General features: G+C 41.4%; 1 protein-coding gene across 4 annotated transcripts; it reads right to left on the reverse strand.

The window, feature by feature from the left end:
• Nucleotides 1-1,550: 1,550 nt before the first annotated feature.
• Nucleotides 1,551-17,090, reverse strand: C2H5orf22 (chromosome 2 C5orf22 homolog). 4 transcript variants are annotated; one of them, XM_075705792.1, is made up of 9 exons: nt 16,992-17,090; nt 14,365-14,510; nt 13,017-13,166; nt 10,239-10,701; nt 8,127-8,189; nt 5,804-5,925; nt 4,835-4,901; nt 4,096-4,235; nt 1,551-2,711 (listed from the first exon to the last, which is right to left on the reverse strand). In XM_075705792.1, exons 1-9 carry the CDS (start codon nt 17,088-17,090, stop codon nt 2,579-2,581), a joined length of 1,383 nt encoding a protein of 460 aa, XP_075561907.1. In that variant the 3' UTR covers nt 1,551-2,578. The 4 variants fall into 4 exon arrangements, with proteins under 4 accessions (XP_075561907.1, XP_075561910.1, XP_075561909.1 ...); XM_075705795.1 differs by lacking the exon at nt 16,992-17,090 and having other exon boundaries at nt 13,017-13,186; nt 14,365-14,401; XM_075705794.1 differs by lacking the exon at nt 16,992-17,090 and having other exon boundaries at nt 13,017-13,210; nt 14,365-14,399.
• Nucleotides 17,091-17,437: the final 347 nt, after the last annotated feature.

The raw sequence follows: 17,437 nt of genomic DNA on the forward strand, positions 1-17,437 counted from the left end.
AGGGAGCAGCCGCCATTGCTGTGCCCTGACAGTCAGCTCAGGCCATCGTGGGTCCTGAGCGGGCCATTGCCGGGCGCAGCCCTTGCGCTCCGCCAGGGCCTGCTCCCGTGACACTCCCCAGCCTGGGTGCCGCGGGGCCTGGCCATCGGGCCGCGCAGCGTCAGCTCATGAGAGTGGCTGCACAAGCTGGGTGGGAAGAGGGAGCCCTTAGGGCCCACTGCGGCTTAGGGCCAACGGAGGCCCCCACAGGTGAGATGGCCGGGGCTGACCCCCCGCAGGACCCGGAGCATTGCCTGCCGGACCCGGCTGCTGCTCTCAGAAGGTGCCTCCAGCACAATGTGGGGAGCCCACCCGCACCCTGTGGTGAGCCCACCCGCACCCTGTGGTGAGCCCGGCCACATCTTCCTCCCTGTCCCTTACTATCCACAGAGGAGGAGCCCACGGAGGCAGGCGCCATCCAGCCGGCAAGAGTGGCCCTCACTGCTCCCTGCCTCCACATGTCTGAACAGCATGATTAGTATGACTTCTTTTTGTTTCTCAGAGCCATATAGGCAATGGCCTTACCCATTTTAATTTGCATGTTGTAGGATCCCTTGCAAAATATTCCAGAGAAGATGGTATTGCTGCTGATTAAAACTTGGTGGACTTGGTAGCGTTAGGCTAATGGTTGGATTTGATGATCTCAAAGGTCTTTTCCAACCTAAACGATTCTATGATTCTATGTGTGATTTTTGCCAACTTCAAGGCTTTTAAATGAAGTGATGCCCATTTTGGCCATGGCCTATGGCCATTAGTACACGGGCTGCAGTCCTTCAGGATAAGCTTGCTCCAGGGTGGGCTCTCCATGGGCTGCAGCTTCCTTCAGGGCATGTCCAGCTGCTCCTCGGGGTCCCTCCCGGGGCCACAGGGGCATCTCTGATGGGGGGTCGGGGGGGCCCCCTCCCCTCCTTCGCTCCTCACAGGGGCCACCCTGCAGCCCACCGCTGCCACTACTGCTGCTGCCGGCGCCGGGGCACCTGCTCCCAGTGCAAGCTGATGTGCTGCAGGTGCTGTGTTCTGGGACACGGGAGCAGAGTATCAGTTAGCCAGGCAGAACTGTGCTATGGCACCCTGCACCCTTCTCTTTCTGGGGCTAACATAATTCTCCACGGTGTAGGAGTACCCCTGGCACCTTTGAGCCCATGTTTTTTGTGTTTTCTACAACCTTATTCGAAGCCCAGCAAAGACCATCTCTTACTTTAAACAAAAACTGTACAGGAGCAGTACGTGATCTGACTCCATGTAGTTTCTGTACGCAACGTGTGGCTCTCTGTGACGAATTAAGGGTCTTGGCTCCAAGGCCAGCCACGTCTTTGTGACAGAATGCATAACCACAAAGACAACGGGTCCACGGTGATGGAATTTATTCTACTGGAAGAAATACTTTAAAATCATTACATATTTACAACCTATAGACATTTATATCAACGGCAGAAGTAGTAAGAAACCGTAAAAGGGCACAACGTCTCTGCAGAGCAAATACCAGTGTTAACAAATGGACGTAACTATTTCAGAAGAAATGGCAAGCAAAATTTATTCATAATAAACCCCAATATTCTAGGTGGTATTTTCTCTTTCCCATTTCAGTTTCATTCCCAAATAAATCCTGTGGGTTGGTGGTTGTTTTTTTTTTTTTCCTCTGGAAGTGGCAGTTTTCTCAAGAACCAGATTGCTTTCTAAATTAAATGGTTCTAAAACCGTTATTTTCCAAACAGCAATACTGAAATGAGCAAAAACCTGGTACAGAAGGTTTTGCTGCGGACTGCAGTGAAGTTAAATCTTTGTTCCTGAAGAAAACATCAATTCAACTCCTTACAGGGATCAACAGATTAAAGCATGCACACGCACGCATACTTCTTATCCTCCAAAATACATAAGAATGAAAATATCGAGCCAACGCCTGTACATTAGGAATATTATCCGAGTCACCAATGAAACTCTCTAAGGCAAAATAAGACAATATGAATGCAACGGAGTACAAATCTAAATGATATTTCTGTGGATGGGGCAGAAGCCGTAAGCTGCTCTAGAGAAATGATAGGGGGACGCCTGGCCATCTCGAGCGCAGCAGTTAGGAAAGATCACCATGTAAACCTAATGCCTTAATGGCAGGATGGAGATAATTTTTTAAAAGGTACAGTGCAACTCAGGAACATGTCTGTTACTCACCAAACCCCATCAAAAGAAGTTTAATTACATAAAAGAAATCCCTTTATCTTAAGAAGTTCGGTATATAATTGGGTTTTTTACAGACACTGGTGGAAAAATACTTTTTATCGACAAAAAACAGTTTCTCTTGCAGCCATTTTAAGAAGCAAGACAGTAAGAATAATAATCACAGAACAAAGCTGCACAAAGCCAAACAGGCAACAGTTCAGATGCAGCTGACTTGGAGACAGCAATGCAATGCAGAACCAGGCCTTGGTCAGCTGGGTTCTAGTGCCACCTGCTGAAACAACAGAATGTTTCCCCTTGCAACCACAGCTAATACGCAGTTTAAATTAATCCACTGCACCAGAGGGCGATCCATGAAGAAAGGTCACAAAGAAGATGAGGTGCTTGAGTAATCCAAGTGCACATCCAGAGTGCCATAGACCGAACCTAGTAAATTGAGAACCTTCTCTTGAATGATGTCAACCTGCTCGGAGGGGCAATAGTCATCCAAACTTGATCTGTAACGAGGAATTGAAAAAAGCATGAGAGAGCACAGAGATCACCAGCATCACCACATGTTCTGTTCTTGTAATGCTCTGTGTCTAGGCTGAAGCTCTTTCAAACTGTGGGGAGTGCTGCCTCCCAGTCTCCCTTCAAAGCGCAGTGCTGTGCTTCTCCTCACTGCTTTCAACGCTAACAGTTTGCCTGAAGTTGAATAGAAAGTCTGGAGCAGATTAGGAAGCGACCTCGTCATCCTTCCCATTCTCTTCTTTTCCTGACTCTGACACAGAACATGTTGGCAGTCAAAGTTCAAGCAAGTGATGTAATTAAAGGACTGGTGGAAAGTTAAGATTGAAAAATTCAAAAGCTACTAGTAAAACAGGTAGGAAACCTTGAAAAACAAACCTTCACAGTCCCTGGGATATAACGTTATTTGCAGTCTCTATGAACAAACTGCAAACAGATACTAGTAAAAAAGCGGAGCTGCCACATCTTGGATTTTGTATCTGTCAAGATCCACATAAATGATTCTGCATTTTCTCTGCAACAATGGATGATAACCCTGCAGGTGGCACAGGAAATACAGCTTTCTTTTTATTGTAGGTATGAGCCATACTATTTCTTGTTGACAAAAACAATTTCATGTCAGCTTCTGCTATTGTTCCCTGCCCTTTAAGGGCACACTTAGTATTTTTGAAGTGATTAAATTACAGAATTTGTCAACAGATACACTGTGGTCTTCAAATTAAGTTTTTCCCTGGCTCTCCCAGGTCCCTGGCCTCAAACTCCATCCTGTTCTCCCAAATAGTACCCTTACAGTCCTGGAAGCATAACTTTTACCCCATACAAAGCTTTACTAGAACTTTCTAGAATATAAATCCCTTTCAGCCCATTAGATGAAAAACACTTCCATCAGAAGTCTCACTGAAAACAGAAATCCTATCTGTAGTACAATGAGCCTTAGAACAAGAGAATAAGGAAGGTGTGATTTCAGCCCATGCAGGCTTGTCCAAGCTAGCTTTGCTCTAACTAGCACAAGTAATGAAAGTAGTGGAGATGTATGAACCCCAGTGACAGCTATCAATCTCAACACACACAAGGCCTCATCACAGGCTTTATATAGCCTGTGCTGAAGCTCATTAAGCCATGTTTTCACTGGTTTTGAAATCTGTGCTAACTACTCTAAAGCGCAGCAAAACTGGCCATCAGTGCAGAACCTTCCCTTAGCTGTGTAGATACTATCACTGCCTTATGATCAACATTTTCAAATGTCAATTTTCACTACACTTCCGCTTCAAGACAGAATTTAAGAAATGCCAACCAGTGCTATATTGCTAGAATCATTTAGCTTCATAAGCACAGTCTGAGCATTTTAAAGTAAAAGTATCTACATAGTCTTACCGAGCAACTGTCACAAGTGTGGGCTTAGGCATATCTTTTAGCAGAACTTTAATGGATTGTATGAGGCCTTCGATCTCCTCTTCAGTGCTAACATGGTGAGGAAGCTCCATATAATCACAGGTCAGACCAGCCTGATGGACCTACATGTAAATTAGAGATTTAATTTCTGTTGATGAAGTACTGATATAGCTTATGTGCATAAAAAGTCTCTATGATACCACCCCTAGCCCAGTAGGTAACTTACACCTCTTCAGGCAGTAAGAGTTGTGTTTTTCCCCCATTTGTTCTTTAAACAAAAAGAATAAAATTCTGGAGAGGTTGTATGGATTGTTTCATTATCTCTAGTACGCTGTAGCTCTCCTATGAATTCAGAGTATGCTGCAGACCTTGAAGATGATAGGTCTGATCTTTTACAAACAGGTACGTTAAGTTCTATAAAGTATATCAACAGACCCTGGTGAAATGAAACCTTCCTTCACAGGAAGCAGCCTGAGACATCGCAGTCCTGAAAGATCATATTAATGTTGCCTAAATATAGACAAGCAGAGTAGAATTTTAGAAGCTCTGAAAAGAAAAGCTGGCCTAAGTAATAAGACATTAAAAAAAACCGGAAAACTACCAAAATCTCACAGTCCTGAATCAAGAAGCAAGTCTGAAATGAAGCATGATCTTTTCCCTCCCTGTTGCAGCTATGCTTTTGAAATCTGTCTACCTTCTGCTCTTTTACTTAGTCACCTACCATTTCGTAGTCTGGGCTTTCCATCCTGATTTTCAAACTGTGAACTAGTTGAACAAGCGGTTTCATTCTGGAGTTAAAACGAAACCAAAACTTGTTACATAAGGCAAATACATGTGTTTCCAACTGTTTAAGTACTTTTAAAAAAGAAAAAAAAAAGAAGAGAAAAAAAAAGAATAAAGTAGAAGTTATTATGGCCTAGGATTTGAAAATGAAATTTGCCCCTCTATGTCATCTTGCACCTAAGAAAAATGGAAATTATCAGTACTATTGTACTGTTTCACCAGATCTTTCTTAGAAAGTCCCTATACTCATAACTGCCTCTGGCAAGACCTCTTTGCACTTCTTTTAGGGCAGACCTGGAGACAAGCTGTTGTAGCTCAAAGTTGTATGAACCTGATAGGAAACACTCGTGGTCACTGTTACCCGGGTCTGGCAGTAACTGCTGCATTTGATGGGGAAAATGAGTGATTTTCCTATAAAGGGAAAGCTCAGACTTTTGCTGTTCCTTTCCAGCTGAAAACATTTCGTTTAAAAACATAGCAGATGCTGCTGAGACATTTTGTGGACACTGTTGCTCAGGTACAGCCTTTCATTCACTTCCATTTTTCGACAGAAAGCAGAACCTTCAGGAGCACCAAAGGAGTCCTTCTCCATATCCTCCGTGGTTTGTTGCTTTTTTGAGAGCTCTGCTTCACACAGATCACTAAATTTTTAGTCACCAAATGTGCCTCCCTCCACAGACAACAGAATTTTCATGAGGCTGTATAAGGCTGATCTTGGAAGGCTTACCATAGCACTGAAGACAGCAGACTGCCTCTTCTTTTGTCTGACTCCTCCTCTAGAACTAAAGGAAAAAGGGTAGCCTTGCATAGATCCTATCCAGCCTCTCTCCTTTTCTGTTAGCAAAGTGCTGGGCTAATCAGTTCCTAAACTACTGTTTGCATTTTAAGCCATTTAGAAATCTCCTACCCAGGATATGAAGCCCACTTCTGTAGGGTCTCTTCATCATCATTGTCACACAAATCTGCAAATGCTGCTTCCAGATCTTCTAGCTGATGAACACGGTTTTCAACACAATCCAGCAAGCCCTCCTTTAAACAAGCACATATAAAAGTATGTTAGGAAAAAAAGAGGTAACAATGTCACGACTTACGCTAAGATTTAAATTCTGAAATGACTGATCTACTGGAAGTGGGGAATCAGAAACAACTGATTCATTACTACAGAACATCTTTTCAAGAGGATCAGAACGAATGCCTGCAGAAGCTGTTACACCTTCAGAATAAACCACCTCTCTGTGCTCTGTCTTTCCCACAGCAAACAAAAAAAAAGCCACATCTACATTCTGGCAGAATATACCGGGAAGCGCTAAGAAATTGTATATGACTAATTGTTGGATTTGTTTCTACAGCTCTGAAATGGTCAGATGAGTACAAGCTTTACATTTTTATAATGAAAGGAGAATTTAATTTTTTAAGTTTAAAAAAAAGAATGTTATTAAATCAAATGTGTTTTCAGAAAAGCAAAACAAAGTGGGCTATTTGATGCTTTCAGGTTGTTTCAACTCTGTGTGCCTGAAAAAACACGGAATTAATTTAAAATGTCAGTTATTGCTCTGATCCTGCAAAGGTTTATGCCCTTTCTTAAAAAGTTCAGAACACATAAGGAGACAATCTTCTTGGAGTGAGGCTACATACATAAATACAGTTGTACATGCAAACATTTGCAGAAAGAGTTCCTACATAAGAAATGAAAAGCAATGCTTGGCATATTTGGTATTAAAAATGCAGTGGTGTGTGAAGGAAAATTATTAAAAAGCACATTGGAATATACAGATAACAATTAAGAACATAACAATTCCCTCCTGGGATTCTGCTGGCTGTATCATGTAACAGATGCCGCTTCTTTTGGCCAGTGATGTCAGCTTTGGGCTAATTTTTAAGAGGAGCTGAGAGTATCAACCATTCATGAAGTACAGCTTTATGATCCTGTCATGGGGTATGAATAAGATACTTTTCTAAGTGGCACTAGGAACTAACCTTAAAGACACGTCCGATCCCCCTCTATACCACTTAAAAACCAAAACCAAACAAAAAACCCCCAACCAACACACTATTATCTTGCAGTATGATACAAATGTACATCTAACCATACACTGGAACTACAAAACCAGATTTTAAGAAACTAGACATCTAGGATATTTTCTGAAACTTCAAAAACCACAAAGTTCACTAGCTTTTTGCCTTCAAACCCTTTAAATTGACTGTCTGACTATAAAAACATCCATGAATCTAGTCTTGCCTTGTTCAGTTCTATACCTATCCACTACTCACTGTCTGCTAACCATTTCAGTTGCCTCCTATAAACTTGTTGGTTTTTGTAAATAACGTATGCCCTGAAATCATACTGGGCACTTAAATGTAAAAGGGGTAAACGCTTGTGATTTAACTACCTTTTAAATAGGTACCTTTTTTTTTATTGCTGATTGACAAAGTAGTATGAAAATCAATTTGATAATCTTCCACATATCTCAATTTCTTCATACACACATACTAATTAGGATTCATTAATCTGTGATAATTATATGTGTTGAATCGCTCTGTAATAGTGTTCAGATGAGATTACAAAAGCAAAGACAAGATCTTATTTAGAAATTACTTGGTGTAATGACCATCAATATGGCTGTCTCCATGGTTTGGGCTCAGGGCTGAATGACTATTTTGGCAGCTGCAGCATGCTTACATTTCCATGATTCAGAAGCACACAACGCGTACAATGAAAAGTACATTACAGTGGTATAATACCCGCCTTTCTGCATCTAAATAAATAGGTAAAATACCAGTTTGGCATTCAGCACAGCTCTGACTATCAAGGAAGAGCAACTAGGGCAAGGGAGGGGAGAGCCTAGAGGGGGAAAAAAAAGAAAAAAGAACCACAAAAACACCCATCCAAACCAAACAAAAAACCAAACCAAAGCCCTGTTGAGCTGTAAAAACAAGATGGCAGATGACTTACTATGTTTTCATTTCTTCTTCTTGTCAATTAATACTTGTTTACAGAAATTAATTTTCACACTCATGCTAAATATTTATGCCATTCACAGGTTTAACCAGAACATTTAATAGGAAAGAATTCCTAAGATGCTGCTGATTAGCATTCAGCATGCTACATAGCTTAATTGGAGACCACTTCATTAAGCACCTTTCATAGGTTCCTTCCTTGTCATAACTCATTTTTATTGGGTAAATCAAAAGAATCATTCCCTCATACATCCCACAAGGAAATACCATACCTCTGTTGCATTTCTATGAGGCTTCTTGAAATTGTACAACTCTTGCAAAAGTTCATATTCTGTCTTTGAAAAAGAAAAAGAGAGGAAAAACTCTTCAAATGGGAGACAAAATCCTCAAAGCCTTCCTTCTTCAAAATAAGAATTTGATCACCAAGATCATTCCTTTACTTTAGTACTGCAGACAACTCTCTATAAATGCAGGTGAGGAAGAGGCTGTGAGGCTTGAGAAAGCAATACTTCATGGCCTCGCCAAAGTTCTGGAGTTGCTTAACTATAAACCTGACTTCATGAACACAGCTTTAAAAGCTAAATATTTACAGGCTGTTAGTTAAAGAGTCTCTGAAATTACATGTTGCTGAACTAAGGTCCCAAATGAGATGCTAAAACTGACATGGCAGATTTAGGCAGACAAAACCAACAGGGAAGTATGATTGTGAAGGAAAACAGGACAGGTAAAGGCTTCAGGCTGGCTGGCCAACAAGTTCACAAGTAAATTATTACAGGGGCTTGTCAGCCCTACTCCTTGATAATATTCAGGTTTAATTAATCAAGGATAAAGAGATCTCATTATTTACTTAACAGCATTAAAAAGGTGAACACTCATGAATTTTTCAGAGCAGAGGGAGAAAGGAAGGGTAGACTATTAAATTTTTACAGAAACACAAAGCATCTTTAGGGCAATGTTTTGGATTTTAGACTTTTTTGGTGGGAAGACAATACTCTTCTGGATTAGTGAACTATATCTGCTTTTTAGCTTTTCCTTGGATTCTTACATTTCAAGTGTTAACTTGGGAAAAATTTTTGGATGAAATTGTCATAATTTAAAATAGAGAGAACACAGTTAAATATTAACTGCAAATGAAATCGTTGTATCAAAAAAGGTACACTGGGTGCTCTGTGCAAGTCCACTTCTGAAAGTGGTTCCTGGAACTGAGAACCTCTCATAGCACAAAACCAAAAAACCCACAAGAAACAAAACAAAAATCCTCCACCACCACCACCCGCAAAAACCAACCAACCAACCAACCCACCCCCCAAAAAAAACCTCCTCCATTATTTTATTCAGAATGTATTTCAAGCCCTAAGAGGGGCACTGAATTTTATTCTTATATGGCAAGACCCCCACAGTGCTTCCCCTTTGCTCTACACTTCTCTTCGTGATTCAGAACAACTGGCATTCCACATTGTCTGAAGACACTGCGATCATAAATACTGAATGTCAGAAGCTAACAGAGGTCAGGGACACTATATTCACTTCTTTGTGGTGAACAAGGAAGCAGTAGTCTAGCTGAAACTCAAAGATATCAAATGTTCTCTGGCACAGGCTGAAGTTAAAACAGTGTTAAAAAGAGAGATTTAAATGCTAAAAACAGTCAGGATATTGCAGAAAAATTTGTAAACCTAAATGCCAAACCAAATTTTCAGAGCACATTAGTTAGTTCCTAAAAATCCTGTTCACATCAAGAAAAGGTGCTAACTGCTACATATTTATGACTCTATACAGGTGAGCTACCTCTGCTGTGCAGCCAAGTTATAAATGGGATACAAGGCAGAGTCTTAAGCTCAAAAACCACGGCATCAGAGACAACAGCTGCTTGCTCATCCTTATACTCAGCAGTTCAGACAAAGGAAATGAGAGTAACAACCTCTCATCAGGACAGGTTACCACTCTTTGGATAATCAACACCTCCATGCCTTTTTGAAAGGCAGAGTCTCCTGATACCATTGTGGCTTTCCAATAGCATAAAAAATGATACAATCTGTCATCCCTCCCTGATGAATCTTGCTGCGGGTATTTGGAACATTACCCTTGGAAACCCAAGCACAGCTTTTATGTCCCAAGCAACAAGCAGAAGTGAGCCATACACCTCTGAGCTTGAATGTGCACTCAATATCAATTTCAAATGTAAGGATCTACCCCTGTTAGGTTGTTGTAATTCTTTGGAGCGCACACTCCCTTAGAATGTCTCTCCTTCAAGTATTACCATGAATCATTAATCATGATCAGCTGATCTGCTAATTTAGCTTAGATGAAGGCTTCTCCATAGACATAAACGCTAGGACTGGTACTCTTTTGTGAATGGTAAGAAGCCTCTCCATTGTCATGCTTACCTGTGTGTACATTTCTTTGAATGGATTTTTAACTGAAAAAAAATCTAAGTCAATGTCTAAAACATATGCATTCCCTTTCTGCAGTACTTGGCAGACATCCTTAACAACTTCCCTTATCGGGCATTCACTGTTTCGGACAGAGCTTGAAGCTGAGCACTCTGACAACGTTTCTGCCTTGTTTGGGGCACTTGCATTTTGCACTTCTTTTTTCTTCAGACTTGGGGTGCTGTGATCAAGGTCGCCAGGAACCACTGACGAAGAGGTAGAAGCTGTGCTTGCTGTGTCGTCTGTATTTAGCTTCAGTCTCTTAGCAGATGCTACTTCACCATTGTCTTCCTGGCTGTTTGATACTTCAGTAGGATTGATGAGAATGACGTGTAAATTTAAAGGCTTCTGGTTTTCTAGCTGATCAGCAGGGACATAAAGACCATCACTTAGAAAGTAATGATCTGTACCTGTAACCCTACAATTGACAATAACCCACAGTTAATATACATCTTTGCAAAGAGCTTAGGAAAAAGCATGTACGCTTAAGGGATCCTGAGAAGACTGAACAGCTGTTTGATGGGTAACAAGAGCAATAAAACTATGTACACAAAATTATTTATTTTAATCCGCAGGTTTTTAAATTGAAGTTTTTTCCACTTCTTTATTGCTGAATCAATATATTAAAATTCACTATATTTTTTATGATAGCCCTACAAGGTTTTTAACAGATAAGAAAAAGATTCTATGTTATGTGCTACTAAGGTTAATTTGTCATTGAATTGCATTTTAAACAGAACATCCAGATTTTAACAAGATATTGTCAATATTATGGCTGCAAAGCTATGAACATTTTGTCTTGGATTGCCTATTTTTTAAGGAAAATTCTGTTAGTTGTGTTTTTGAAGTGCCCTGAAACCCATGGATATTGATTTAGTAAAAGTAAAATGTTATGAATTAATAGGTAGCATTTAACTTTTCTTTGCCACCAATAGAGATTCCCTATTCTAAGTGCGGGAGAGCTGGTAGCTCGAGGATAAATAGCTACGTATCAATGGTATCCACTTAACTCAAAAAAAAAAAAAAAAAAAAAAAAAATCAAACCTCAACACCACTAAAAACTCCAATTACAGCAGAAAATTTAAAGAATATTATTTTCAAGCCATATTTCAGTACATTAAGCCTTAAGCATAATAAATTCAGATTAAAAAATAAGCTTAAGAAGAAGTGTGAACTTCTGCTCACTTGTATTAAGGCCTCATATGATCACAGGGTATCCTCATCAATCAACCACAAAGACAAATAATTTCATGAGCAGCAGAAATCTGAAGCTTAGTTCCCCTGTGCCTTGTGGCTGGATTATCCTAGGCCTGCTAAGGTGAGAGCATGGATCACAACTTCATCTTGTTGATGGGGCATTCACAGGGCCTCTTCTCAGAAATTCTCCAGGGTTCAACACAAGCTCATGCTACAGCCTTTCCCTTAGTGGGACACTAAGATATCTATTGCCTATCCAGCCACCTGTTAACAAAACTTCTGGGAAGTTCATATTTCTGAGGGCTCTTTCCCTTTCTTCCTTCATGATTTTTGTAAGCCTAAAACATGAAGAAAAGGTACCTGACCATCCTCAAAAGGCAGCTGGAAATGCTGTTTTCAAGGTTGCTAAGGCGACCAGAGGGTCTGCAGGACAGCATTTCAGCCATCTTGAAGTATTTCCATAGGTGTGCTAGTTCTCATGGTTAAACGTAACTGAAAGAACCAGCTTTTGTCTTATTATTTAGGTTTACTTTAGGCCTCAGATTCAGAATTGTAGAGCTTTTGTGTTTTATTTTAAGTGGTAAAACAAAGCATTTCTCTGCTGCCTTCTGTTAAACTTGCTCCAAAAGATTTATTCTGATATGCTGGCAAGAGACATGATTTGTAAATGTCCATTCAAGCCATACAAAATCACAATGCAGTGAATATTGTGAATGCAAACTTGTCATTGACTGCATCCCACAGAATGATGAGGGGCTCTGACTGGAACTTGAATCACAGAATGATTAAGATTGGATGAGACAACTGGAAGTCTCTTGTCAATCATCTGATTGAAGCAGAATTAACTTCAAAGCTAGATGAGGCTGCCCAGGGCCTCGTCCAGTTAAGTTTTGACTTCATCAAAGAATGGAGAATGCACCGTCTGCCTGTGTACCTGTTTCAATGCTTAACTAGTATATTAACTTAAAAAACAACAAAAACAAACAAAAAACCCCCAAACAAAAAAACCACACACGAGAAAAACAGAATCATCAAGGGAAGGGAAGAGACTACTTCTCTTATTCAGCACCAGTGAGGTCACATTTGACATACTCTGCCCGGCTTTGGGCCTCCAGGTCAAGACTGATGACAACAAACTGAAGAAGGGCCGCTAAGGTGATTACAGGGAAGCTGAAGGAACCAGGTTTGTTTTGTCCTGATAATGGAGGACTGAGGAAGATCTAATTGCTGCCCTCTGTTACCCAAACTCTCTGTTAAAAACTACTGTTTTCTGAGATTATGACTTTAACGAACCAGTTCAAAACTTGGGTAGCTGAAATGAAATGTGAACAGCTAGAATTACCTAAAAAACTATAAAAAAAAAGAATTTAAGGCACAGTTTTAACTGTACCCACTCACAAATAGTCAGTCACATTAGGTCCTAAGGAATTCACAAATACAAATTGAATTTTCATCTTTATCCAAAAAGATACAAAAAAAACACACATGAAAAGCTACAGAGATAGGCCTTATATTATATGACAGCAGACAATTTACCTGATTGTTGTTGTTGATATGTCTTTCCCAATTAAAAAATGGTGTTTTCCTTCTGAGATCTGCTGAGCCCAGGGTGGGTGAAGCCATACTACTTGAGAAATATGGCCAGCATAAACAGCAGGCATAATCCAGTTCTCAATACTTAATTCACTGTAATGAATGGAGAAAGGCTGGAGATAATACTGTTACTTTCCCTGTAAGTAAAACATGGTCAAGAACACAATAAACATCTTCCACATCTTGAAAGCCCCCATGCAAATCATCTGAAATTAGTACTCTGTGTAAGGTTCGCATCATCAAGGAAAGAAAAAGAGGAACATTTTTATTCTTAAGACAGACTAAAAATGTCTACAGTAGAATTTAAAAAGTTAGGATTATAGAGTGCAATCAGCTTCACTCTTAGTATGGCACTTTGATTATAAAGTATATGGATTTGTTGTCTTTTTTCTCTTGATACATCACCCAGAGGAAAGTACAAGGAGCATCATCAACACTGTTCTAAGTAACTTCAAACTGACCTCAAGGAGTATTTTATTGTAAACTGCTCTAAATAGATTTTAAATATAATCTCAGTGATAGTGAATCAGTCAGCACCTACAGAATAGCAACCTTCCTGATTATCAACACCTTATTTTTTCAGGTGTATGATATAGCCCACAAAACTTCCTATTCATCCAAGAAAGAAAACAAAATATTGACTACGGGTAGCATGATACAATTACTTACATACCAATTACATCATCTTGTCATTGCTGTAAATCACCACAACACTGAAGCAATTGATACTTATTTTGAAACAGGAAAAGAAAGATGATAGCAAAGATCACTCTGTGGCTTGTTACCTGCCTAAGAAGTTGGGGGAAAATATTGGTCTTAATGATCTTAATAGGAAAATCTTGTTCAACTTCACATATTCACCACGTCAACATAGGAGATGTTATTTCAATCTCAAAGGCAATTTTTCAGTACGAAGAGAGAAAGGCTGTTTTAAAACCACAGCTCTTCAGGGTGCAAAACCAAAGCATCCACTCAGGGTGCTGTCCTGTTACTTAGAGGAACTAAGTGGCCTAATAACATGATATGCTACTGCACAACTAAACAAAGTAAATTCGTTAAGTCTTAAATTGCTTGATCTGTGACTTAAACATTTGACCACATTCAAAAAACACAAACATAACTTTTGTCAAAAAAAAAAAAAAATTTTCAGCAAAAGTGAAAAGACAGAAACAGCTTGAGGCTGACTTACACCTCTTTTTTGCATACGTCCTATGCAGTCATACCAATATTCACTGTAAATCGAAAGAGCAGGAAGCGGACAAAGTATTCTGATGCAGTACCCAGGACTTACCTAAAAAGAGCTTCTTTGTCAAATACAGTGTCTGCAGGCATATTCACAGGAATAAGAAGGTCTGGATGGGAATCAAGATGAACAAAGCTGATGTTACTGGCAGGAAGATGCTTTGAACCAATGGCACGATAGATAAAAGGCAGCACCTAAAACAACACAAGTAAAAATACATCCATTGTAACCAGTAAGCTGAAAAATGCAATGGCTCTAACAGCAAAAACACTAGTCCCACTCTTATTCCTTTAGAATTTGGGTTAGAGGGAGGAGGAGACGGAAAACAATACAAAGGGGAAACAACTCCAGCAGCAAGACAGCTCATGAACTGTAATAATTATGAACCCAACAGTTCCATACGTGAGAAGCTGCTGAAGAATCATAGCTTTACTCCCTTCTTTGGTTCTTTATAGGAAATCTTGTTTGCAGAAGCTCTTCTCACTAATCATTCAACCCAATTTCTAGGTTTTTTTCATTTACAATTGAACCCCAGGAATGCCTTTCCTCTTCTGCAGAACATTGACACTGAATTGCCTTCTCCATGCTATAAAGTTTCCTCACCATGCATGGGTGCTGTAGAGATAAAAAAATCTCATTACTTGTGTTTTATAAGTTAACTAATAGAGAGCGAAAGCTGACCCCACCATCATTTAAACTTTAGCTGATCTTTCAACCTATCCCCCTTGAAGAAAGGGCTAAATTCCTAATCCCTACACGATTTAGTGGCTGCAATAAAGAGACTACCTTTCTCAACTGCCCAACCTTATCCCCTGCTGAAGGTCTTCACTCACAGGTGGGAAAAAAGGGAGATGAGGCAACTCATCAATTTTTAACATAGCAAACCACTGAAGTGCAATAATGTAGGGTGGCAAAAGAAGAAAACTGATGGCTGATTTATGATGCCTGTTACACTGAACTGCAGTACATGGGAGTCCCTCCCACAGTTACAGGACAGTAACTCCCTTAGCTGCCAGAACAAATCCAGCAAGGACTGCGAATCACTTTCCTATTACACAGGGAATATGAAGACTGTAAAAGGACTGGGCAATCAAAATTACATGTGATCTCTACGTTACAACAGAAACTGAGCTAGTTTTTGGCATGAAACTGATTAAGATGACAAATCCTGTGTACTCCACAGGCATAACCATAAAACATGACTGACAGCTGAAATTTGGACCGTATTCAATGTCTAGCAATGTTCCTCAGTTTACCCACTACATATGCAGTAATATGCATACTACTGTAACAGTAGATAAAACAAGGTTAAAAGTAACAAGGCTTCCCTGATGCATGACTTTTACTTCTTTGGAAAAAGGAAATAAACTGGCCTACCAGAAAAAACCAACAATCTTTGCAATTAAAGTTAAAAAATTTTCCTACTTTGGATTAAGAACAAAATTTCCTTTATACCAGCTGTTATTATTAAGCAAAGTATGATGCATCTAGAGGAAAATCAGTGTCAGCAAAGGACCATATAAGGTTTCTGTGGAGTTCTTACAATTTGGGATAAAGGCCATATATGCTTTATGCAGGATAGACCAATGCATACACACACATATACTGAAAACACAGCATATATATATAGCATGAATAAACTTTGTTAAGTTAATTGAAAAGGAAGTATAGAGAGTAAAACAAAGATGACTCATTAAGAGTCATTATCTCAGTACTCCTAAGTACTGAGTGACACTCTTAGCCCTTGGCTACCACAGCAAACCAGCTACCACAGCATCATATGTTTCAGTGAGTCTTAGCAAAAATGACATGCACTAAACTACTTATTTACAAGTTCAGGACATAATTTTCTTTAATAAACTTTTTTACACTGACTTTTCTGTTTGCAAAACACTAACCGAGTTAATATTTTTCACTTTTTTCCTCCACAAAGTCTTCCCTCACTGAAATCAGCGGGCTTCTGCACCACTGGGTAAAGAATCTGTTTACTTAGGACTAAGGCTCCAGCTTATGCTGCTATAAACAGCCCGTATGAGAAAACAGAAACAGTAGTTCAAAAGCAACTCCTTCTTAATTACTTAACTAAAAAAGCAAAGTTGCAAATGTAACATTTGTCATCAAGTGGCAGTCAATCTGCTTGTTAGGATGTGATTATACTTACAAATTTGCTGTTGACATACCGTATACTGTGTAGGGTTGAGTTTCTGAGTACTGCACTAATACCTAATTGTAAGAGCAGCGTAACGCATCATTACCTTTTAACTACAGCAACTACGACCCAAAGAAGGAAAAAAAAAAAAAAAAAAAAAAGTCAGCAACAATTGCTTACAAAGATGCCAAAATCCGATTAATTAACTTAATCACTGAATCGGGAAGGAAATTCAGGTCACCTGGGCGCTGAACTCCACCCGTGTTCCCTTAGGAAAGAGAAGGCGGCTTTCGGGGCTGCGCACGGCGGTGCAGGCGGGGTCTGTTCCCCGGGGAGCCCGCTCACAGGGCGGGCAGGCCCGTCCCGCCGGCCGCAGCGGGGCTCCCCCGGGCACCGCTCTTCCCTTCCCCTCCACCCGCCGGGCTAAGCCTCCACGCCGCGGAGAAAGGAAGAACCGCAGCTACTCCCCAGGCACCGCCCCAGGGACTCCACCGCCCGGCCCCGCCGCCCAGCGCCGGGCACTCACGTCCTGGTGGTCCTCCACCACCCACACCGGCAGCGCCGGGTAGGTCCGCAGGCAGCCCCCGCGGGACCGCTCCCCGCTGCCAGCCGCCGGGCCGCTCATGCCGCAGCGGGCCGCCCAGGGCAAAGCCCGGCAGCGCAGCGCGGCCCAGCCTCCGCCTCCCTCCCGGCGGGCGGGGCTTCCGCCCGCGGCGCCCTCCCACCGCTTTCCTCTTCCGGAGCCGGCGCGCTGCGGGCCGCGCTGGCCTCGGCGGCGGGGCGCCAGGTGGGCTCGGCGGGCCCGGCTGCCTGCCGGGGGGCCGCGGGGCGGGCCGGGCCGGGGCTGTCTTGCCTTTGGGCCGCTCCGCTCTGCTCGCCCTGCCGCGGCTCCCCGGGGAAGCTGGGGCCGGGGCGGGCGGCGGGGGCAGGTCCCCGGGGCGCTGGGGTGGCGGGGGCGGCGGGCTCCCGGCT

Source organism: Pelecanus crispus, chromosome 2, assembly GCF_030463565.1.
Source record: "Pelecanus crispus isolate bPelCri1 chromosome 2, bPelCri1.pri, whole genome shotgun sequence".
Taxonomy (NCBI): Eukaryota; Metazoa; Chordata; class Aves; order Pelecaniformes; family Pelecanidae; genus Pelecanus; species Pelecanus crispus.

Coding starts and splice junctions, on each gene's coding strand:
- C2H5orf22 (XM_075705792.1), bottom strand. CDS start 17,090: ATGAGCGGCCCGGCGGCTGGCAGCGGGGAGCGGTCCCGCGGGGGCTGC. Junction 5,926..8,126: donor CTCATAGAAATGCAACAGAG/GTATGGTATTTC, acceptor GCTTGTTTAAAG/GAGGGCTTGCTGGATTGTGT. Junction 4,902..5,803: donor AAGTGGGCTTCATATCCTGG/GTAGGAGATTTC, acceptor TTTTAACTCCAG/AATGAAACCGCTTGTTCAAC.